This window comes from Hemiscyllium ocellatum, chromosome 31, assembly GCF_020745735.1.
Source record: "Hemiscyllium ocellatum isolate sHemOce1 chromosome 31, sHemOce1.pat.X.cur, whole genome shotgun sequence".
NCBI classification, from domain to species: domain Eukaryota; kingdom Metazoa; phylum Chordata; class Chondrichthyes; order Orectolobiformes; family Hemiscylliidae; genus Hemiscyllium; species Hemiscyllium ocellatum.
Genome location: NC_083431.1, coordinates 12,628,271 through 12,653,340, shown reverse-complemented (window position 1 = coordinate 12,653,340; position 25,070 = coordinate 12,628,271). Strand labels below are relative to the sequence as shown.

General features: G+C 41.6%; 1 protein-coding gene across 6 annotated transcripts in view; it reads left to right on the top strand.

Annotated features, from left to right (window-relative positions):
• nf1a (neurofibromin 1a) overlaps window positions 1–25,070 on the top strand; it is a 323,930-nt gene that overhangs the window by 55,825 nt on the left and 243,035 nt on the right. For all 6 annotated transcript variants that reach the window (XM_060848387.1, XM_060848386.1, XM_060848383.1 and 3 more), the window contains exons 5-9: window positions 5,417–5,523; window positions 7,351–7,418; window positions 15,423–15,498; window positions 16,754–16,911; window positions 23,565–23,738. In XM_060848387.1, the coding sequence (XP_060704370.1) occupies window positions 5,417–5,523; window positions 7,351–7,418; window positions 15,423–15,498; window positions 16,754–16,911; window positions 23,565–23,738 (583 nt within the window). The remainder of the gene's footprint in view (window positions 1–5,416; window positions 5,524–7,350; window positions 7,419–15,422; window positions 15,499–16,753; window positions 16,912–23,564; window positions 23,739–25,070) is intronic.

Here is a 25,070-nt window from a genome sequence, read left to right as displayed (position 1 = left end):
GCCACTGTGATCATCTTAATATTTACCTCCTCGATGTTCATCTTCGGTGCCAGATGGGAAATCTGACTTGTAGTATGTTTATTTTTAACTGTCACAAAAATATTTATCAAATTGAAGTCAGTAGCAGTTAAAATTCATAACATTTTTTGAAGCTGGAGAACCATGGAATGCCATGCCATTGAATTGAACAAATTATTGGGATTGAAGGCAGAAAGGTATTGACTAAATGATGGGCAACTTCAGAGTGCTTCAGTGCAGAGAGATCTGGGTGTACTCATGCATGAATCACAGAAAAACCGTATGCAGGTACAGCAAATAATGAAGTCAAATTAAATTTTATTTATTGCTAAATCAAAAGAGTATTAAAGTGGAGGAGTGTTGCTGCACCTGTATTAAAGCATTAGTGAGACCACATCTGGAGTACTGCATATAATCTTGTCCTACTTACTTGGAAGGATGCAATTTATTTGGAGGCAGTTCATTAGATTGATTCCAGAAAGAGGGGTTTGTCTTGAGAGAGTGAGCAGTTGGGGCCTACACTCTGCAGTTTAGAAGAATGAGAGGAATTGAGGTTTATAAAATGATGCTAAAGGGGATTAACAAATTAGATAGAGACTATGTTTCTTCATGTGGAACAGTCTAGAACAAGAGGTTACAGTTTTCGGACCTGGGAAGCAGATTTACTACTCATGAGGAATTACTTCTCTCAAAGGGTTGTGAATCTGTAGAATTTATGATGTAGGGTGTGACCTTGCCAAGGATCTTCCATCCTTTTAGTGATTTTCAACTATTATTTATAATATAATGCTTATATTTTGTTACTTTGATTCTTTATGTAATGCTGATTATTAAATATTCAAAAATCATTTTAATAGTTTAATTTTGCTATCTCCTAGTGGAGGCATAATATTCAAAGAAATTTGCAATTTTTAATGCCCACGCAGTTTCAATTTGTTTCTTCAGGTGTATCCTTTGTTAGTTGAAACTGAATGCAAGTGTTTGCGAATAGTTAGGGAAGCAGTGAAATCATAACTATTGCCCTCATGAGACTGATTTATGCTCAGAAGTTATCTTATTGGCAACACTCATGGGATAGTGTATTTTTTTTCTCATTACTGAACCTTTATTGAATATGCAGCTTTGTGGACCTAAAAGTACGGCATAACCAGTTCCCCCGTTATTACTTAGTGAAAGTGTTGAGTTTCAATGGCTTGGTGTAGATGCTTTCTTGTCAGTGGCATTGTTTCAATGGCATAGGCAGATACTAAATAATAAGAATTAAGTGTTAGGTTCGGTTTGCTGTAAAATGAGCAATGAATTTGTACTGTTAGTGATCATGGATCGACAACAAATCAGCAAGCCTCTGTTTGTATTTATTGTCTATACTGCTGCAATTAGCCTTGGAAGCACAATTTTGAGATAATCACCTGAATCTTGTGTGGTGTTTCACCTCCAGAGGAATGAACACCAGCACTAAAGCATAGACTTTGAAAAATAAATTTCTTTATCAATGTCTTACTGTCTTTGAGTCAAAGTCGCATTTTAATTATTGGGCAAGCTATCCTGAAAACGATTTCTGCTCCATTTGGCAGTCATTTAAACAGTCCCCTGAGTTTTGTTTTGAAATTCTGGTCAAGTTTGCTTAATTCAGAGCTGAGTAATGTATTGGGTCAATCCTGCATCCTTCCACAATGCAAATCTCCAAGTTTGGCCAGGCTCCTGGCATAAACATTGACCTTTTAACCTCCCATCTTCCTGTTTGACATATTTTAAGCCTTGTTACAGCAGGTGTGGGATGCTTGGAATGTCTGAGTACATTCTCGCAAGTGGATGAGATTGCTTTTTGAGTACAATCCTTGTATCATGTTTCATGCAGTTCACATCTATAAAGCTTGTTTGTTTTGATAAATGTTGTCTTTGCGAGGGTAAGATATGGTGCTGCTGATTTACGAAGGCTTTACTTTTGCAAAATGATATGAGTGCTTGTGGTTAGTGGTTTCTTTCGGAGTTGAAATGTGGTGTATGAATTCTCTTTAACGCCATTTTCTGTTGTAGCTAAGGTTTTTCATTTTGGCATATTCTTTCTATCTCCCATTCTGCTTTGTCACCTCTATGGAATGTCAAAAGGATGCTATCTTCTAAATCTATGCATGTGATAAGTGAAATTGATGCATTGAATTTCTGCTGTGTGCAGTAGAAATTTATTTTTCACATTGATGAACTCAGTTGCTTGCATTCATTTCCTTGGAATCAGTTTGTGGGTGAAGTCCCATTTGAGAGTCGTGACATGGTTAAAATGATTCTTTGTCGTTCTTCAGCTTTAGTTCTCAAAATATGCATTTGTTGCAGGTTGCTTTATGGGTGCAACATCACTTTTGCTTTGCATTCTTACTACACATTTTGTTCTTCACCATTGTGGCTCTTTGAATTTCTGCTTAATTCTCTACAGACTGCAGCCCACAATCACTGCTTTGCTCATGTAGGTAGGGTAGTGGGTAGGACACTTCTGGTGAGAATTTTGGGTCTTTGTTGACATGATTTTCCTTGTTTGAATCTTATTACAGTTATGATTTCTGACCTGCAACTGAAAGACAGCTAAGAAAACTGCAAAATAATATGGGAGACTTTTTAAAAACCAGCCAAAAATAATTGGAGCCGATTCAATTGGTATTGTTGTGGATCTTTTTGAGATATCTTACTTTAGTTATCGTTTCTTCCCAGCTGATTAGCATCTTAATATCTGATAGAAAAAGTCAGAAATCTCACACCACCAGGTTTATTTGAAACTATAAAACTTTGGAGTTTTATTGGAAACAACAAACGCCTACGTCGGGTGACGTGAGATCAAAGAACACACATGGTCTGTTTCACGTGGCATGATTCATCTTCAAGTGCTACAGAGAGGAGCACAATTCATTGATTGCAAAACCTTAAAAACATGTGAGTGTGCATAAGGGAAAGACCACTACAGAATTTCAGCATTCTGCATGTCGTCCTGTTCCTGCCTCAGTCAAGGCAAAACGCTCAGAGACAGTATAGTTTTACCTCCTTTGTCTTTATTCCGGACCCTGGAGGGAGAGAGAACAATCGCCTCTGTGCACAGGCACATGAGTTCATGGTCTTCCCTCGCACAGCAGTTTCTTTGAGTTATATAGTCATGTGCAGAGAGAAGCACCTAGATAAGGCAACATACATATTGATTGGGTGACCTCAATTACACACCCCTTAATATAGTGCAGAGGACTCTGACCTCTGTTTGTCAACATGCTTGCGAAACTGTCTCTCTCAACTCAACTAACTACCGTTTGAATAGAGTGCAATTGAATGAGGGGACCGTTTCCGACACACAGGAATATCTGGAGGGACCAAGATTTAAAATCTTACCTTTGTGGCTCATCCATCTCGAGACACTAATGTTCTGGGCAGCCGCTGACACCGTATGGTCATAAGTATTCGTTTGGATCCTGCCAACTATGCCAATGTTGTTATCCCGTTTCCCCCCTCAGTTGAAGCAAAGCGCTCAGAGACACAGTATGGCTTTACCTCTTTCATCTTTATTCTGGGCCATGGAGGGAGAGAGAACGTGCGCTGACACGAGTGCTCAGTCTTCTCTCGAACAGCAGTTTCCTAATGAATAAGATAGTCTTTTACAGGGAGGAGCATCCAAGTAAGGCAACATATACATTGATTGGGTAACCGTGACAATCAGCAAACATCAATAGTAAAGATTAAGCCATTTGCTGTTGCACAGTGAATAACTGGCTTCACATAATGAATACTTTTCCCCTTTTTAACTGGCTTCACATACTGAATGCTTCCAATATTGCTAAATGGCTCTATATAATGAATGCTTTTCCACCTTGTTAACCCATTACCCTTGCCTCCAGCACCCCATTGTTAACAGTAATTTCTTATCTGATCTGAGTCATGCTCAGCTGAATCTCTTGTTTCCCAAAACTCAAAACTTAACTCTTTTTTTCCCTACCTGCACATACCCTATGCACATTCTCGCAGGTAGAGAGGGTGGTGAAGAATTTGGTATGCTTGCCTTCATTAGTCAAAATGTTAAGTATCGAAATTGAGATGTCATGTTGCAGCTGTTCAGGATGTTGGTGAGACCACTTCTAGAATACTGTGTGCCATTCTGATTGCCCTTCTGTGGGAAGAATGTTCAACTTAAGGGTGCAGAAAAGATTTACAAAGGTGTGCCAGAGCTTTTGGGGAGGGGGTGACACATTGAGCTATAGGGAGAGGCTGAATAGACCAAGACCTTGGAGGTATCGGAAGCTGAGGTGTAACTTTTTATAGAGGTTTATAAAATCACGAGGGGCATGGATGGGGCGAATAGCCAGTGTCTTTTTCCTATGGTAGGAGTGTCCAAAAGTAGAGCGCATAAGTTTAAGGTGAGATGTGGAGCATTTTAAAAGTGACCTGAGGGCTAACTGTTTCCATGCAGAGGGTGGTACATGTATGGAATGAGCTGCCAAAGGAAGTGATGGAAGTGGGTACGATTAGAAACATTTAAAAGACATCTGATGGGTACGTGAGCAGGAAGGGTTGAGAGGGATTTGGGCAAAATACTGGCAAATGAGACAAGATTGGGATTTCTGGTTGGCATGGATGAGTTGGACCCAAGGGGTTGTTTCCTTTCGACATCATTTTATGACTTCACTTTTCACGATGGCAAGTTTTTGGTTTAATTTGATATCTCGTGGTGATAGTGTTGACCATGCTGGTGACAGAAAACTCTAGATTTGGTTAATGTGAAATCCTCAACCTTGAGGGGTTGCTAGATTTGAGCTATTGTACTTAAATGAGAATTTAATATTCTACACAGTCAACCTGTTTTTTATCAGGTTTCACGTTTTCCCCAAATATCTGTTACCCAATGAATAAAATAAATTCCTGCAGTCAGTTAATTTTGTTCATTCTGTCAGTGGACCATGTTTATAAGTTTGTTAGAGACAAAATCATGAAGAAACCTGAAATAGCCCAAATTCCAAAACATTCTGCTAAAATATTTTATTCAGCCTATTCAGAGATGCTGTTACACACTTCTGCAGCCAGTGGGAATTGAACCTGGACTTTCTGGTTGAGAAGTTGAGGCACTATGACTGCACCTGAAGAATCCCATTACGTAAGCTGTAGGTTATTTTAATAAAACTGTTCAGACATGCCATGATACTCCTCTGGAGTAGTTGAGACTTGAACTTGGGCTTTCTGGTCAGGTAAGGTCCCCAAAACATTATTAAGTTGATTATGGGCCTATTGTCAATCTCCAAGAGATGTTGGATGAGTTTCCGACTCGGTGTATGGTTCCTATGTTTGAGCAAATAAGTTTGCTGATTTAACTTCTTAATCATTCACAACTTCTTTCAGCTCATTGACTCAGTAACAAATTACTATTCACTTGTAGGTTGCAAGAATTGGCTATGTGTTCAGAAGACAGTACAGATGTCAATGACATCGAGTTGATACAGCACATCAATGTGGATTGTGCAAGACTCAAGCGATTGTTGCAAGGTAAGGTAGATTTGGGTGTCTGTAAGTTTTCATTAACTTTTTGGTGTGAAGCAGAACTATTCTCTTTACTCTTCAATGACTTCAAATTGTGGAAATGAATCCAAATTTCCATTATTGATATTCAGTTAACATGAGTGGGAGAAGAACCAAAGACATGAGCAAATGTGTGATATTTTGAAGGCAGAATCAGATGTAGAAAAATTTAGATGATTATTCCACAGCCCTTTAAGTACAATGACTGAAAGATGGTGGCAAGCATTTTGCCGAGTGCCCCCTCCATGTCTCATTGGAGAATGTAACCCAAATTCATGAGGATATGAAAATCACAACTTTAAGTTGATATTAATAGAACGTGGTGAGTTACAAAAACTAGGTGAGAACTAAGGTATGTGTGTTACAGAGGACTTGGAAAACTCACTTGGTTTAAGATAGAGAGATTGGTGAGATTTTTGTTTTTGCAAGTGTTTGGATTTTGATTTTTGGAATGATGAAGGCAGTCCTTCAAACATGAAAGATTGTCACTGGTTGTAAGTTAGGAATCAGAACGTTATCATTGCCGTACCACTTGTCTATTCTCAGCATGCAGATGAGATCATGTTCGCTTTCTTGAGTGACAATGGTGAGAAGTTTGTGCTGCTTAGCAATTTACTTATTATTAACATCATAATTAATTTAATTTTGCAGACATAATGATATTGAATGTAAGGGGATGAAAGATCATGTTAATAGAATGATTTGTATGGGTCTGTTTTAGTGGGGAGACAGCTTTTGTTTTGTGCAAGAATGCTGAAGTTTTGAATATAGTAATATAACAACTAGTATCCTCGCCCTCAATGATTTTCTTCAATACACAAATTTAGGGTCCACACAGAAATATGAATATCAATGATCAAGTGATTTTTATGAATGTTTGCTTGCTTAAAAAATGTAACAGATGTGTTCATGTATCAGTGCTCATAAACCACTTGAAGTAATTTTAAAGTCAATTTAGCTCAATTTCAGAAAACTAACTTGTTTAGGGCAGTGAACAGATCTGTTAAGGATGGAAACAAGGAACCGAAGTTTAGAATTGTGGTTGAGCTGTGTAACACGGAAGTATAAGTTGAAATTGCTATCAGCTTGATCTATAGGTAATATTGGGTCTGAGTACGTGTGCTGTGTTTAAGTTCTGTTCTTATATGTCAGCCATCAGTGTTTTACACTGTCTCTTTCAATAAATGAAAGATGGCATTGCAGTAGTGTGATGGTGCAGATGGTATTGTTTCAAAGGTTGGAAGTTCATATCAATTTTGAATTGTTCTTGCTCTGACATTATTTGAGACTCTGGATAAGTTTGTTTGCTGAGTTGGAAGGTTCAGTTTGAGACGTTTCATCATCACACTAGGTAACATCATTAGTGAGCCTCCAGATGAAGTACTAGTGCTATGGCCTGCTTTTTATAACCCAAAACTCACTATTATTTGAGATGCTAAGGAAGGACAACTTTGTGCATCAGTTGGTAAATGGATCAATTTAGGTGCTTCCCTGAAGATAACACTCCTTAAAAAGACATGACTGAGAACATAAGTAAGATACCACTTTTGGCTAAAACGGGAGCAAAGGAGACAGAATGCTGGGAGAGGGAAACATTCAAAATGAAATACTGTTTAATAATTTAGAACTCTGAATGCAGGACACACATGTAGTCCTTAGGCATAATCAGAACTAGTGCATGCTTTTACTGTTCATTCTGTTTCCCAACTACCTGTAACATCATTTTTTTTCTGGCATTAGTTACAAATGGCCCAAGGACAGGAAAAAAACTAATGAAGCCTTTTTTTCATGCAGAGACTGTATTTAAATTCAAATCACTGAAAAAAGCAGCTCAGTTGGCAGTCATAAGCAGTCTTGAAAAGGTAAGTGAAACTTTGGCGTTTTAATACTTTCATCTTTGGTCAGTTTGGATGCAGAGATATGCCGACTGGTTGTTCAGTGGGCAGCACAGCATTTGTTCACTCCTGAATCCATGCATCTTTCACTGAATTGTGTTATGATAAATTTAGTTTAAGCATTGTCTTTGTGACTGGGCGCAAACTTCACATTCAGAAATACTTTCAACTCAAATAAAATACTTGTTTTTCAAGTTTGAATTGCTTAAATTCAACTTGATTTGAAATCTAGTGTTGCTATTCTTCTCGCAAGATAATATTGGATGTTAGGGAAAAAATTTAAAATTTTTGGGATTACTAGATCTGGACTATTGTAGTTTGCATGCGAATTTGATCCTGTAAGCATTATAAACAAGTTCACCTGTTTTCATTGGTTGGCACGGGGTTGGTACAAATGAACATGCAAAATAAATGAACAGGCCATCTGTTTCATTTGAAGCTGACCACACAGTCATGACCAAACTGAGCATTTCAATCCGTAGTGTTCATAACCCACCAAGAGCCTTGTAATCTCCTGGAAGAAGCAAAAAATAAAGTTTAAAATATACCTTGGTCCTTATCGAGAAATTAAATGTGAATAATTCCATTTACCAGAAGAAATGGTAAATCACCTTTGATTGAAATTGCTCAGACACTACTGCCCAATAACAGGATTATATTGAATGTGGAACACATTACCTGACACAGAATCCATCTACCCTTTGACTGCTGTGATATCAGACAATGAACTGATTTATCCGGTTTCTTTGGAATGTCTGCAGCTATTTGTGCTTTCATTAAGTGCCAGCAGCTTGTTTGATAGATCACTGATTCTTCGTAATGGAAAATTTGACAATAATTTAGACAAGTGATACATGAAAAATATCTATTGAACAAACTTTGGTGTCCCTGTCTTCACAAGCCCCATTTCATTTTCAGGTTATGCTTGCATTGATTAAATGTATAATTCTGTTCTCTTCAAAATTTGTTCATATTTGCGTATTGCTGGCTCAGCCATTGTTTATTGGGCTTCCTACCTACTTCAGATCAGACCGTTTGTCCATGCTTGGATCAAGGCTGTAATGAGAAGGGGCTGAGGAAGGGTCACTCGACCTGCAATGCTAACTCTTATTTCTCTCCACAGATGCTGCCAGGCCTGCATAGCTTTTTGAGGAACTTTTTGTTTTTGTTTGATTTCCAGCATGTGCAGTCCTCTTGGTTTTTATTCAAGGAGCTGAACAGCGTTGGTGAAACCCAAACTGAGCTGTAATGAACTTATCATTATTGAACATGTGCTGCTTGATAGCACTGTCAAAGACTTCAGCTTTCTTCATGGTTAAGAAGAGGCTGATTGATTGATTGATTAATTGATTCAGCATTAATTGGTCGGGTTGGTTTTGTCCTGCTTTGTGTGCATACCTGGGCGATGTACCCATTGCTGGGTAGATGTCAGTAATGTTGATGTACTATAATAGCTTGGCTTGGGGCACAGCTAGTTCTGGAGCACAAAACGTTAGTACAGTTGCAGGAATGTTGTGAGGATCTGTAATCTTTGTCATATCCAGTGTCTTCAACTGTTTCTTGATACTGTGAAGAGTGAATTGGTTAAGGCTGGCACTTGTGATGCTGGGACTAAAGGAGGAGGCCAAGATGGATCATCAACTTGACACTTCTGATTGAAGGTGGATGCAATTAGTTCAGCTTTGACTTTTGAACTGTTAGGTTAGGCTCCCCCATCATTGGGAATAGGAATGTTTGAGGAGCTGCTGCTTCCTGTTGCTTAATTGTTCACAGTTCACAACCGGATGTGGCAGAACTGCAGACTTAATTATGATCCATTGGTTTGTGATTGCTTAACCCTGACTAAAGATACATGACCTTTTTTCCTCAGCCAAGGATTCTGTGTTACTGTAGTTGACAGGGGCCTCAGCCATGTCCCACCCATTGCCCTCATCTCTTCCACAGAGCAATGTGGTCTCCTATCCTCTGGGACCCCTGGTCTTCAACTCTCAGCATCTCCCCAAACCCCCGTGCCGCCACCTCATGCAATTGCGGAAGATGCGACATTTGTCTGTTAACCTCTTCCCACCACACTATCCAGCGCGCCAGACAATCTTTCTGGGCAAAGCAGCGATTTAATTACACTTCATTCAATCTAGTCTACTGAACTAATTGTTCATAATGTCGTCTCCTGTACACTTGGGAAATGAAATGCAGCCTGGGTGACCGCTTAGCAGAGCACTCTGGTTCTGTTTGTAAAAATGACCAGAAGCTTCCACTCAGCTGTTAGTTCAACCCGCATGCTAAAATTTCTCTGAGGCCTGCTGAGTGCTTTGGCATGGCTCAATGCAAGCTGGAGGGACAACAGCTCATCTTCCGAGGTACTTCTCAGCATTGACTCCCAAACTTCTTAGCATCAAGGCCTGCTTCAATGAGACAAACAATTCCATGCGCACTCATCTTTTTCAGCTGAATAAGCTGCTCACCAAGTCACATTTAGTTGCATTTATAATGTTGTAGCAGGAATGGAGGCATTGGGTGATTGAGGCTCCTCCCTGCCATCCATCCATCTAGCCATTATCAATCTCACCCATCTTGCCAAGGTTGACATGTGGCCCAGTCCTGGAGAGAAAACCTGGTTGCTGGTAGAAGCAACTGCCTTCCGCTGGGCAGGGCTTGGGTGAGGCAGTATGCCGAACCTGTCTTTCCCTGTACTCCGTTCCAACAATGGGCCACTCTGCATGCTGCAGCTCCTGCACTCACCATGATCACAGCTCCTCACTACTGTGACACTGACAAAGCCACAGTTGCAGCTGCACATGATCTGACTGGCTCAGCCCAGCACAGGCCAAAATACCAGACTCACTGGTCCTGCGCATTGAGTGATAGCACTGTTCACCAGTCAGATGTTGTGAAGTGGACCATACCTTTGTCCCCATACAATGAGGAAAAGCGTCATTCACCAATTAAATGCTGAGGTCCCCCACCACCACACTCACCTTGGTACCTTGACACACCAGTTGAAAACCACTGCCCAACAGCCTCCAGGGGTCTACACTGAATTTAATAACTTTAATTAGTGAACATCTCGTAAAACCCCACGTCCTGCTTTTTGTGTTCTTTCCAGCATAGCTCACACATTTACACTTGTCAGCACCCTGTCTCTCTTAGCTTATTAGCAATTTCTTTGTCTACCCCTCTCCCAGTCTTTCTTTCTTTTCTTTCACTTTCTTTCTTATTTGTTTTTTCTCTTTTCCTCTCTTCTTCTCCTTCTTCTCTTGGGCCCGAGGCCATGTACTCTGTTCACACGTGCATTTGCACACGCACAGTCTTCAGGATTTGTGGATCCTGTATGTATGGCTATGAGGGACACCTGGTCATGGTGTTTAGTGGCTAGTTAGAGTTCATGGCTGTGGATTGCTAGTTGTCTGTCTGTTTGACCTATATAGTGTTTTGTGCTGCCTTTGTATGGAATCTTACAAATTACATTAGTCTTGCACATGATGGGTATAGGGTCTCTTTTCGTCGTGAGTTGTTATCTGAATGTGACTGTTGGTTTATCCACTCAGTGGTTGGGTAAGTCTGACTAGGTAAAAATAATGACTGCAGATGCTGGAAACCAGATTCTGGATCAGTGGTGCTGGAAGAGCACAGCAGTTCAGGCAGCATCCAACGAGGGGCAAAAGCCACTCTCTCCCCACTCTCCCCTAGTTTATCTCTCCATGCTTCCGGCTCACTACCTTTATTCCTGATGAAGGGCTTTTGCCCGAAACGTCGATTTCGCTGCTCGTTGGATGCTGCCTGAACTGCTGTGCTCTTCCAGCACCACTGATCCAGGATAAGTCTGACTGTCAGTTCCAAGACATTGTTTATGTAAGGTAGTGTGGCTAGTGAGTTAGGCCATGGCACGTCCTCGTCACATTGTTTGTCTGTTAAACATCTGCAGATGAAGTTGCAGGGATATAGAGTCATAGAGATGTATCTATTCTTGGCGAAGACTGTAGAGAGTCAGTTGCTTTGTCAGTTGCAGTGCTATTGCATCATATGAGACCATTGCTTCGTCCTTGTCTATATTTATATTCATGACCAGCTGTCCCCAGTGGCCATACATATAGATGACAGGGACCACAAATTTGACTAGGCAAGCTAAACAGGGGACAGCTAGAGGATACCACACATTGACCTGGATCCAATATACCAGCGACTACAACGAACAACTGGAAGCAGCAGAAACTGAACCAAACGAATTCCAGAAGGGAGAATACAGCAGTGCTTCACAGGATGCTCCAAAGCACTAAAGATGTCACCCAGACAGGCGATGAAACATCTGCACATCAACTTTCCATCTCGGCAAAACATACCCACAACCATGACAATTAGTATCCGAGCCACAAATCTGTACACAAACATTGAACGTTGTGCTTTGGTTTTAGATTTTGAGCATTTGCAGTTCTTTTTATTGGGGGTGATGGTTGTGGCTGGGGCATAGTTACTCATGGAATAGTGTATTGTAGATAAAATCAGAATGCTGCTTGGTTAGCCTGTGGGACGGCTCTCCCAGTTGTGGCGCAAGCCCCCAAATGTTGGGAAAGAGGTCGGAGATGATCTCCTAGATGACTGTTTGGTTCTGTAACAAGTTGGAAGGATTTAGGCACAAGTTGCCTCTTTAAAGATCAGAAGGTTTAGACATGGTTTTCTGAACAGTGTTCACGTTTTGGCAAGTGAATGGATTGTTAGGAATTGCATTGGATTTTACTTTCATGGCTATATTGCATGCACTGAAACTAATACTTGATACTCTTACCTGGAGTGTAGAGAGATCCTTGTATCATTGCCTAATCCGTGAAGCACTACGTACAAAACTGTCTCCCTTCATATTTGCATGATTTGTTCAAAACAGTGACCAGATGTGCAAGACCCGATTGGAAAGCTTCTTGTAAACACTGCACTGAATGAACTCGTTTCATGCTGAATGTAATGGCAGTAACTGTTGCCCCTGGCTTCAGCTGTGTGTCAGTAGGTAGCCTGTTGGCTTTTGTGGTTTGATCCTTGGTCTGAGTTGAGTACACAATGTTACTGGATTGCAGTACTGAAGGAGTGTTGCACTGTTGGGGTGGTGAAAGTGAGGACTGCAGATGCTGGAGATCAGAGCTGAAAATGTGTTGCTGGAAAAATGCAGCAGGTCTGGCAGCATCCAAGGAGCAGGAGAATCGACGTTTTGGGCATGAGCCCTTCAGGAATGAGGAAAGTGTGCCCAGCAGGCTAAGATAAAAGGTAGAGAGGAGGGACTTGGGGGAGGGGCGTTGGAAATGCGATAGGTGGAAGGAGTTGAAGGTGATAGGCCAGGGTGGGGGCGGAAAGGTCAGGAAGAAGATTGCAGGTTAGGAAGGTGGTGCTGAGTTCGAGGGTTGGGACTGAGACAAGGTGGGGGGAGGGGAAATGAGGAAACTGGAGAAGTCTGAGTTCATCCATTGTGGTTGGAGGGTTTCTAGGCGGAAGATGAGGTGCTCTTCCTCCAGCCGTCGTGTTGCTATGGTCTGGCGATGGAGGAGTCCGAGGACCTGCATGTCCTTGGTGGAGTGGGAGGGGGAGTTAAAGTGTTGAGCCACGGGGTGGTTGGGTTGTTTGGTCCGGGTGTCCCAGAGGTGGTCTCCGGAACGTTTCGCAAGTAGGCGGCCTGTCTACCCAATATAGAGGAGGCCCCATCGGGTGCAGCGGATGCAGTAAATGATGTGTGTGGAGATGCAAGTGAATTTGTGGTGGATATAGAAGGATCCCTTGGGGCCTTGGAGGGAAGAAGGGGGGAGGTGTGGGTGCAAGTTTTGCATTTTTTGCGGTTGCAGGGGAGGGTGCCGGGAGTGGAGGTTGGGTTGGTGGGGGGTGTGGACCTGACTAGGGAGTGGTCTTTTTGGAACGCTGATAGGGGAGGGGAGGAAAATATATATCCCTGATGGTGGGTTCCGTTTGGAGGTGACGGAAATGACGACGGATGATACGATGTATATGGAGGTTGGTGGGGTGGTAGGTGAGGACCAGTGGGGTTCTGTGCTGATTGGAGGGGCGGGGCTCAAGGGCGGAGGAGCGGGAAGTGGAGGAGATGCGGTGGAGGGCATCGTCGATCACGTCTGGGGGGAAATTGTGGTCTTTGAAGAAGAAGGCCATCTGGGTTGTACGGTATTGGAAATGGTCCTCCTGGGAGCAGATGCGGCGAAGATGAAGGAATTGGGAATATGGGATGGCATTTTTACAGAGGGCAGGGTGGGAGGAGGTGTAGTCTAGGTAGCTGTGGGAGTCAGTCGGTTTATAGTAAATGTCTGTGTTGATTCGGTCGCCCAAGATAGAAATGGAGAGGTCTCGGAAAGGGAGGGAGGAGTCTGAGACGGTCCAGGTAAATTTGAGGTCGGGGTGGAAGGTGTTGGTAAAGTGGATGAACTGTTCAAACTCCTCGTGGGAGCACGAGACAGTGCCGATACAGTCATCGATGTATCGGAGGGAAAGGTGGGGGGTGGTGCCAGTGTAGCTACGGAAGATGGACTGTTCCACATATCCTACGAAGAGGCAGGCATAGCTGGGGCCCATGCGGGTGTCCATGGTGACTCCTTTGGTTTGGAGGAAGTTGGAAGATTGGAAAGAGAAGTTCAGGGTGAGGACCAGTTCAGTTAGTTGAAGGAGGGTGTCAATGGAAGGGTACTGGTTGCTACGGCGGGAAAGGAAGAAGCGGAGGGCTTTGAGCCCTTCTTGATGGGGGATGGAGGTGTACAGGGACTGGATGTCCATGGTGAAGATAAGGCGTTGGGGACCGGGGAAGCGAAAATCATGGAGGAGGTGGAGGGCGTGGGTGGTGTCCCGAACGTAGGTGGGGAGTTCTTGGACTAAGGGATACAGGACCATGTCAAGGTATGCAGAGATGAGTTCGATGGGGCAGGAGCAGGCTGAGACAATGGGTCGGCCGGGGCAGTCAGGTTTGTGGATTTTGGGCAAGAGGTAGAAACGGACGGTGCGGGGTTGTGGGACTGAGGTTGGAGGCGGTGGATGGGAGATTCCCTGAGGTGATGAGGTTATGGATGGTCTGGGAGATGTTGGAGTGGTATTGACTTTGAGAGGAGCCTAGCATTCACTTGAAGCCAGATAGTTTAAAAGATCTCAGGTCTTATAAGAAAATACTTGATGGCTTGGATGATCTTTATTCCTTAATTAACATTGTTAAAACAGGCTATCTGATCATGAGGACATTGCAGTTCGTGGGTACTCGCAAAATGCTGCTGGCTTACTTATATTCGGTTTCTGTGTTGCAACAGTGACTGCACCATTTAGAAAGTAATTCATTTACTGTAAGAAAGGTGGGGGGGGGGCGGGGGTCTTGATACTTTGCATGACAGCATATAAATGCAAATTTTGTCCTTTTATAGTTCCTAGAATAAGGATGGCTCCTTTTTTTAGTCATTGTCTTTACTCGTTAAGATTTTCCTGGAAACAGTACCTGCTATCTGATGTATCCCCCTTATGTATGCACTTTGCTTTCCTCTAATTTAAATATTCTTTATGCATAAAGTGTTCCAGCAATTGATACAGTTGAGCCTTATTTAAACGATGCATCTGTTGTGTTTGACCATGAGCCATAGCTGGATTTTGAGCTGAGTAATTTCTTGTATTAAAATAAGTTTACCTGCAATGTGCCTCTTGTGTTGTTAGTTGTCTGCACACCAATAGGAATGCACTACCTTCAGCTCTACCAAAAGTGCGATTGGTGATGTTGGTCTCTGTGCGTTGAAAGATTTTCATGTTTTTCAAAAGGTAGCATTTGCAACCTTAAGATATTAAAAATTGCATTTGAATGTACTTCATTAGTTACAGTAATCTTTACAAGTGCAGTTTCTACATTTGAAAATAGTCGTCTGCTGATTCAGATGCTACATCCTACTTGTGATTTATAATTCATTTAGTTTAAAGTTGAAGAACTTACAGCATTTAATCACATTCTTTATACCTTAGGCATTTTGGAATTGGGTGGAAAATTATCCAGATGAGTTTACTGTGCTGTATCAGAGACCCCAGCCTGATTTGGCAGGTAAGCAATGCCGAAAAATGATAGTGCCTTAAATACTAAATGCTTCAACAGACGGTTTATGCTGCTGCTGGGAAGTGTTAAATGTTGTAGTGTTGAAACTTGTGTTGCTTGCATACTGTTGACATGGGTTTGTAATCACCTCCTATTCTGTGAATTAGTCCTGTAATTCTAAATTTGAATTTGCAATAACAATTTGGATAGATTTGGGAGTTTTCAATTTCAATATTTTTTTCCATAAAATTAGATAGGAAGTGATTGGAGAAATTAGTCTTTTGTGGCTCTCCGGGTAAACAAGTGGTGAAATAAAAGTAACCAAAAGACAAATGCACAATACTTGCATTGAGCAACACAAGGAATGCAGCAGTTGAAAGACAAAGCTAACCACCACCACCTCAGGCAGGGCAGTGAGTGTGTGGTTTTGCCAGAATGTTCTGCATCCGGAGAACGCAAATTAAAAAGTAAGAAATTGTTATTGTGGATAATTATGTAGAAATATCTCAGTGCTTCGCACAATAGACTGAATTTAGAATCCATTAATTGATGCAGGATACAGCTTTACGATAATGTGCGAGCAATTGTTTGGCTAATGATTTGATGTTGATATGTGTATCACAGTTCAATTGTGCACAGACAGCTCAATAACTAGTCACTAAAAATGAAGAAAAATAGTTTACTCTTTCGCAAGCAGTGGGATTCAACAAAAACGTTCAAGTTAGAGTCCGTAATTTGCTCACGATCCATTTGTTCACTTCATTATAGAGAAAACAAAAATGCCTGTGTCTGACACAAAGCTAGCTCATTTTATTGGATCATCGATTATTGCCACAGATGGGAAGTGTACTCAAGGGACTGAACCTGTTTGTGCATCCAAAAAATTCGACTTCACTATTAACATTCCCCTGGAGTTGCTTGTGGTTTCCTGCATTGATAGTGTTTCCTACTGATGGCCTAAGCAGGTGCTTTAAATCCATGGGTGTGGAACAGTTATGGAGTATCTGGTTTATTTGATCAAATACTCTGCAAGACTCTTTTTTTATATGCTTGCATTGAACAATTATAGTTTACTTTTCAGTAAATTTGAAATATTGTTGAATTTGTGGTTGAACCACTTTCTCGTGTATTCAGTAATTAAAAACCTCAAACTAGCTGGCATATTAGATTTCCAGCGCAGTTGGTATCACTTTAATGCATTTTTATCTTTTGCACTTCTTTTATCTCTCTCTCACCGTAATGTCCCCAACACCTTCCATGAAAGATTGTTCGGAGAAGCTCTTTGACCTTGTGGATAGCTTCGCTGAAAATGCCAAACGGAAAGCAGCAGTCTGGCCGTTGCAGATTATCCTCCTTATCCTCTCTCCTGATATTCTGCAGGATATCTCTAAGGAAGTAGTTGAAGAAAGCAAAATGAACAAGGTAATTTTAATTCTGGTCATGTTGAAGATTGTTGGCACTGTGATTCAAGTTGCAATCAGGTAGATTTTACTTGGTTGCACTGTCTGAGAGGATAGTATGTGTCAAAAAGTTTTAACCAAATAAGACATTGCAGCAAAGCAAGATTGTTATTATTTAGAAACCATGTGTGCAATTTCAGTGAAGAGTGAATCACAAGAATTCTGGCAAATGTTTCACTTAAGGATCCGTAGGCCCTTTCCATCATCATCACAAAACTACAGTTGGTCAATTTGGATTTGACTGGGATTCAAGGCTCCCACAGTCTGTTTGGTCAACATGGCTAAATGAAGCATTACACTTATTTGTAGGCCAATAAAAACCATAAAACTTGGTTGGACATCAGAAAGCTTATCAAATTGTTTTCCTGGATTTATTACCATTTAACTGAGCTTATAAGCCCAAGATAAATTATGTATCTTAATTTTGTACATGATCACCAGTGTGCTAACTAGCCCATTGAAACGTAACTGTTGGAGGACTGAGAGCTAGACTTTTAAGGAAATAATAGACTTTTCCCTGCTTTTGTTTCCATCATCTTGCATTATACAGTCTACACGTTGAGATGTTGTTGCCAAGCATTGGTATGGCATTATTCTATAAACACCACAGCAGCAGTAAACATTGCACAGTCGGGAAGTAGAGATCACGTCTGGAGTGCGACACAGTCCTAGTGAGTACATAGTTCAGGGAGTTTGGTGCAGAGGGGAAGAGGTTTTTTTTTGTTGAGCTCATAGTTTGTAAGGTTTTTTTGAACAGGATAAATTGAAACCTGGTATTTGGGCCCGACACACACAGACAGACAGACACACACGCGCGCGCACAGGCGCGCACAGGCGCACACAGGCCTCAATAGCTACTAACGTCTCCGTCTTTTCAGAAATGGCGTCGTTTGTGCCGACCACCGTTCCTAAACTGAACTAGTCTCATTCGTCTAAATTTGGCCTACATCCCTCTAAACCTTTCCTGTCCCAGTGTCTGGTACATGTTGTAGTTGTACCCATCTCCACCCCTTTGTCAGCTCATTCCATATATGCCCCAGTCTCTGTGGAAAATGTTTCCCTTCATATTCCTTTTATATTTTTCCCTTCTCACCTTAAACCTGTTCTGATCTAGCTTTGGACTCTGCTACTCTGGGGAAAAAACCTTGGCTATTCACCTTATCTGTGCTTCTCATGATTTTATAAATTTCTATAAGGTCATCCCTCTGCCTCCTACACTACAGAGAAACAATGCCATCCTATCCAGTGTTCTGGATTAAGCCAGACCACTCAAAACGTTCTTAAGCAGGCAGCCAGGCCATAACTTTGCAATTTATTTTGGCACGTTGTTGTGGTTCTGTTCGCCGAGCTGGAAATGTGTATTGCGGTCATTTCGTCCCCTGTCTAGGTGACATCCTCAGTGCTTGGGAGCCTCCAGTGAAGCGCTTCTGTGATCCTTCCTCCGGCATTTGTAGTGGTTTGAATCTGCCACTTCCGGTTGTCAGTTCCAGCTGTCTGTTACAGTGGTTGGTATATTGGGTCCAGGTCGATGTGCTTATTGATTGAATCTGTGGATGAGTGCCATGCCTCTAGGAATTCCCTGAATGTTCTCTGTTTGGCTTGTCCTATAATAGTAGTGTTGTCCCAGTCGACCTCGTTGCTTGTCATCTGTATGTGTGGCTATTAAGGATAGCTGGTCGTGTCGTTTCGTGGCTAGTCGGTGTTCATGGATGTGGATAGTTAGCTGTCTTCCTGTTTGTCCTATGTAGTGTTTTGTGCAGTCCTTGCATGGGATTTTGTACACTACATTGGTTTCGCTCATGCTGGGTATCGGGTCCTTCGTTCTGGTGAGTTGTTGTCTGAGAGTGGCTGTTGGTTTGTGTGCTGTTATGAGTCCTAGTAGTTGCAGTAGTCTGGCTGTCAGTTCGGAAATGCTCTTGATGTATGGTAGTGTGGCTAGTCCTTTGGGTTGTGGCATGTCCTCGTTCCGTTGTCTTTCCCTGAGGCATCTGTTGATGAAATTGTGCGGGTATCCGTTTTTGGCGAATACCTTGTATAGGTGTTCTTCTTCCTCTTTTTGCACTTCTGGTGTACTGCAGTGTGTTGTGGCCCTTTTGAATAGTGTCTTGATGCAACTTCTTTTGTGTGTGTTGGAGTGGTTGCTTTCGTAGTTCAGGACTTGGTCTGTGTGTGTGTGGCTTTCCTGTATACCTTTGTGGTGAATTCTCCGTTAGATGTTCTCTGTACCATCACGTCTAGGAATGGGAGTTGGTTGTCCTCTTCTTCCGATTCACGAGAGAGGATTCCTGTGAGTGTGGCGTTGATGATCCGGTGTGTGTTCTCTATTTCCTTTTTTTAATGATTACAAAGGTGTCATCCACATATCTGACCCAGAGTTTGGGTTGAATTTGCGGTAAGACTGTTTGTTCTAATCTTTGCATTACCGCTTCTGCTATGAGTCCAGAGATGGGTGAGCCCATGGGCGTGCCGTTGATTTGTTCATATATTTGGTTGTTGAATGTGAAGTGTGTTGTGAGGCACAGGTCCAGTCGTTTGAGTATGCCGTCTTTGTTGATAGGTTTAACGTCCTGTTGTCTGTTCTGTATGTCCAGCAGGTTGGCTATTGTTTCTCTGGCTCGGGTTTTGTCGATAGAGGTGAACAGTGCCATTACATCAAATGAGACCATGGTTTCTTCCTTGTCTATGTGTATGTTTCTGATGATGTCTAAGAATTCCTGTGTTGATTGTATAGTGTGTCTGGATCCGCTGATCAGGTGTTTCAGTTTCTGCTGTAGTTCTTTAGCCAATTTGTGTGATGGTGTCCCTGGTAGTGATGCTATGGGTCTGAGTGGGATGTCTGGTTTGTGCATTTTAGGTAATCCATAGAATCTGGGGGTGTTGTTGCTTTCAGGTTTCATTCTTAGTCGGTCAAACCTGGTTATCTGTCCGTTTTTTTTGTACATTCCTCGGTGTGTTGTTTATCCTATTGGTGAACTGTGAGTTGGGGGTCAACCTCCCTCTATTTCGGCACGTGTACAGTGAAAATTACCTGGACTAAGTTAGCAAGGTTGACTCCCAGGTTTTAAAACAGACAAAAATTTATTCACAAAATTACACCATGAAACAAAGGATGGAATAAAAAACTGTCTATCCAAACTAGATTTCATTATGCTGCTCCGAATATACACAACAGTTCCACTTAGGAAGCCCCCTTAAAACACAGTTTAAGGAAAAGGAGTAGGTTGAAGTTAGAAGGGCAGAAACATAGAGAGCCTGTTCACACAGTCCACTGCTGAACTCTCAACTAGTTCTGGATTGAACTTCTCAGCTAGAGAGTTGACCACTCTGCTTCCATTTTTCAGGTCATTTCTAAAACATGGCCACTTTGTCCTGAAGTCTCATCTGTTTACACATAAACAAAAAGGACTTTCAATACCGTTTAATCTCTGTACCAAACTAGTCTAATTGGAGCCTGGCCTGTTCATGACCCCTCTGAAGAAAAATCAAGGACATAGTATCCTTGAAAAAAGGAACAACTTTTAGTAAAAAAGGACTAGCTTTGAGACACTAGCCTTTCCTTATAAGTAAAACTTTGCAGACTGTGTGACATCTTTGAAAATCTTTTTTGCCCCCTTTCCAGTTTAATAACAACATTCCTGTAGTAGGGCGACCAGAATTGTACAGTACACTTTAAATGTGGCCATACCAATATTTTGTATAGCAGTAACATGATATCCCAACTCCTGTACTTAATGCTCTGAGTGCCGAAGGCAAGGGTGCTAACCACCTCTTTCACCTCCCTATCTACCTGTGACACCACTTTCATGGTCCTACATAGCTGCACTCCTCTGTCTCTTTGTTTGACAACACTCCCCACAGCCTTACCATTGCCCTGGTTTGTCTGAGCAAAACTCAACACCTCGCATTTATTTGCATCAGACTCCATCCGCCTCAGCCCACTGGCCCAGATCCTGTTGTACTCTTAGATAACCTTCTTCGCTGGCCACCATACCACCAATTTTGATGTCACCCACAAACCTGCTAACTGTGCCTCACATATTCTTCTCCAAATCAATTAAATAAATGACGAACAACAGTGGATCCAGCACTGATCCTTGCAGCATACCGCCTCAAGTCTGAAAAACAAGCCCACTACCCTCCATCTCCTACCATCTAGTGAATTGTGTATCTATTTGGCGAGCTCTCCCTGGATCCCAGGTGATCGAACCTCACTTAGCTAGTCTACCATGTTTTACCTTGTTGAAGGTCTTGTTGAAGCCCATGGAGACAACACCTACTGCACTGCCCTCATCTATCATCAGGGTCACCTCTTCAAAAAAAAACTCCATCTTAATTCTGTTATCAAGATGTAGAGGTGTACTGTACCTTTGAGAGAGAGAGAGAGAAAGCTAACAAGGGCTGACTGACAGCACAATGTCCTGAACGAGGCAAAAAAATGTAACACTTGGTTGAAACAAATAGCTGGAGCTGTGTTGCCATCGAACAAAAATAAATTCAAGTTCGGAAAATCAGTTTAAATTATATCCCAGATACCAAAATCCAATTGAATTTGAATTTTACTGTTTGGGATGACATCAAACCAATCAAACCAAACAAATGATCCGATGTTTGGAGGTATGAAGCCGGGCGTTTTGAACAGTCAGGGGGGAGGACAGCAATGAGCACCAACAAACAGACTACTCCCCAAACAGCTCTCTGAAGGGTACCTGTCCATAAGAAATTTGTGCAGCAGAACACCAAAGCCGACAGAGAGGAATCTACAGAGAAAGTCCGACATCTGAAGACTCTACTTGGGTTTGAAATTGATTTTGTCGTAAATTTGAGGGAATTTATTGGACCAGTATTTGTAGAGTGGGGAGGTAAAAGATAAGTTTAAGAGAAAAGAGTTGTATATAGCTGTTGGGTTTAATATTCTCTGTTGGACTAAAGAATAAGACTGTTAATTTTTACTGTAGATTGTGACCTCTGGGATAGTTCTTTGCCTCTTGAAATTTCTCCGTCTGTCAGGTTTAAATTAGCAGAGGGGCTTACCCCATGTTGTAACCGTTTGTGAGGGGCTCAAGGGGAGAAGACAGGAGAATTGAGTTGTGAAGCATAGCAGTCATGATCAAATGGAGCAGACTCACTGGCCAAATGCCCTATGTCTTGTGGTCTTTGGTCTATTTTCAATTCAAACCTGCATTTCTGTGAAAATGCTGTGTGCAGAAGCTTGTTCTGTAATAAAATGAGGCAAGTGAGTCATCCCCAGCAACTCCTCTTCATGAAACATTCATTTGGAAAGCAGTAGAGTTCTGACTGTGGGTTGTTTGTTCCACAGATGTGGATGAGTACTTGGGGGAAGAAAAGAATAGCTAAGACTGACTGGGAAAATTTAGTTGTAGTTTTGACAGTGTTGTCATAAATAACTTGAGAGCTGCAATTTTTTTTTAATCTTCAAATCATGCTTTCCATGACTGCTTGGTAAAGTATACTTACAGCCTCAGAATTGTGACACTTCAACTATATTATTCACCTTTTTTTTTATGTGAAGGAAATTGTGCAATTGATTCTTCATTGAGATTTTTGCTATAGATGTCTAACAATTGAGAATTAAAACAAACCTGTTAGCTTTTTGAAATTTTCATTCAAGTTCAGTCAGGTCTCAGATGAGAAATCAAGGTGCTCATCTGCCATTCTGACAGTTACTTGCTGTGCTTTTTTAACAAATTAAACTTCATGGAGTGCACACCCAGGGTGACTCACCCTTGGTCATCCTAAGGATTTGAGGACCCTTGCTTTGTCAATCCACCATTTAAAGTTTTTTATAAAAAGTGCCCTTTGTACGTACTCTATTTCACGTTTTAAACTGTACCTTCAGCAAGAAAGGGTACTTTGTTATTGTAACTGTTAACAGAATGACTAAACATTAGAGAAAGCAGCATGCTGAATCATTGGTGGTTTTTCTTACATAACCATGACAAACATGAACGTATGATCTTCAGTTCCTGTGAAACTGCTTCTGCTAAAGAATAATTTTCTGTGATTTGTTGGAGTGTTGCAGTTTCTGATGTGATCTTAGCCAGCAAAACTGAACTTGTAAGAAAATGAATTTTGGTATTTTATTTCTGCTACTTTCAACTTTGAAAGCAGTTGTAATGTTGGACTCATGACTCTAACTTTTTTAAAAGACAGCTTTTACTAGAGTGCATTTGCAGCTGAAGGTGAGATTTTGTTGTTGATTTCTAACTGAAAAATTATCTTCAATACAAGTGGCATGATTGTTCCCACAAATGAAATTTAATATCTCAAGCAATTCAGGAAAAAGAAGCCAACAGTCTTATTACTTTCTCTTCCATCCCAGCTCAATTGTGTCTTGCATTTCTTCCTTTGACTTCCTTGTAGCCTAGTTTACCCTGTTGATCGTAAAGGTTATTCTATTCTGATGTTGAGTTCAGAGCCAAATAACGATGATACAGACTTCGTTCACATCGTGGCTTGTTTTGTTGTAATTTAACTTTTCTTGTAATGCATTTTAGTCTTCCAGTGGAGCTGGTTCAAGGCTAAAGAAAGGTAGGTTTGTAAATTATTCTCAGTCACAGTTTTTGATTATTTCACTCCTTGCTGATCTTTGTACAGAAGTTGTTCTTGGATAACTTGAAGAAGGCACTGGCTGGTCATGGTGGTAGTCGACAGCTAACGGAAAGTGCTGCTATAGCCTGTGTTAAACTTTGCAAGGCCTCTACATACATCAGCTGGGAGGACAACTCTGTCATCTGCTTTCAGGTTCAGTCCATGGTTGTAGATCTAAAGGTATGGATTTTCTCCTGTGTCTTAATTTGTTGAAGAATCACCAATAAATGAATTGAGGATCAGATGATAGCAAGCATGAGATTAAATGTCTGTAAATTATTTGGGACAGGGGAAACTGAAGGAGACAGACAACTGTTTCTTAAATAAGATTTACCAAGATTTGTTAGCATAGATCATTTGTGCATGAGTGTGCTGCATCTTTAAGGTGAATGGTGTAGGTTCTTGCTGACAAGTTGCTGATATTTACTTATTTGGACAATTTTAAAATCTAAGATTCATGTTCTTGTTAGTAATTCCAAGAAATTAGATAGAGGCAAACATTAACCCTTGTGGAGAACAGAATACCCCTAATTCTGACTGGAGATTGATACATTATCCAACTGGGTTGAAGAGAAAGAGAGGAAGACAACTTGGATTTTAGTGTGGCTCACCAATTCTGTATTATTGGCATGAGTTTAGCAAAACATTTATTGAAGGCAGTTGTTACTTCCTTGCCTGCTTTCCTTAATTCGAGTACTCTGATGGGCGGCACGGTGGCACAGTGGTTAGCACTGCTGCCTCACAGCGCCTGTAGACCCGGGTTCAATTCCCGACTCAGGCGACTGACTGTGTGGAGTTTGCACGTTCTCCCCGTGTCTGCGTGGGTTTCCTCCGGGTGCTCCGGTTTCCTCCCACAGTCACAAAGATGTGCGGGTCAGGTGAATTGGCCATGCTAAATTGCCTGTAGTATTAGGTAAGGGGTACATGTAGGGGTAGGGGTATGGGTGGGTTGCGCTTCGGCGGGTTGGTGTGGACTTGTTGGGCCGAAGGGCCTGTTTCCACACTGTAAGTAATCTAATCTAATGATGTGAAAACCAGAAACCAGGAGCTATTATAGTAGGAGATTAATGAGTATTGTCACCCCTGTTCGCACATGTGATATCACAGTGGATTATTCGTTGTTCAGCAATGAGTCAGAGTGCACAATGCAGGTTGAAAGTATAGCTGTTCTAACATAGGATGAATTATTGATCTTCTGTACTTTGCAAGGTTTACCAGGAAGTTAGTGATGAGTTCACAGGGTCTGAGGCCTTCAGTGTATGTGCTTAGATAGAACACATCTTCGTAATTCTCCTTCCCTCCCCCCCCCCGCACTCATCCAAAAAATATTTCAAGACCGTGTGGTAAACCTATCCAACAAGTTTCCATGTTGCTTACATGTCCTCATGTAGGGCGAGAACAAACTGCTTAAATTTGACCAAAAAAACTCACTGCAGACTGATTTTAATAGAGTGAATTTGAAAAAAGACAATCTACCATTCTCACCGAAGGCGGACAAGGGGCTTGTTTTTC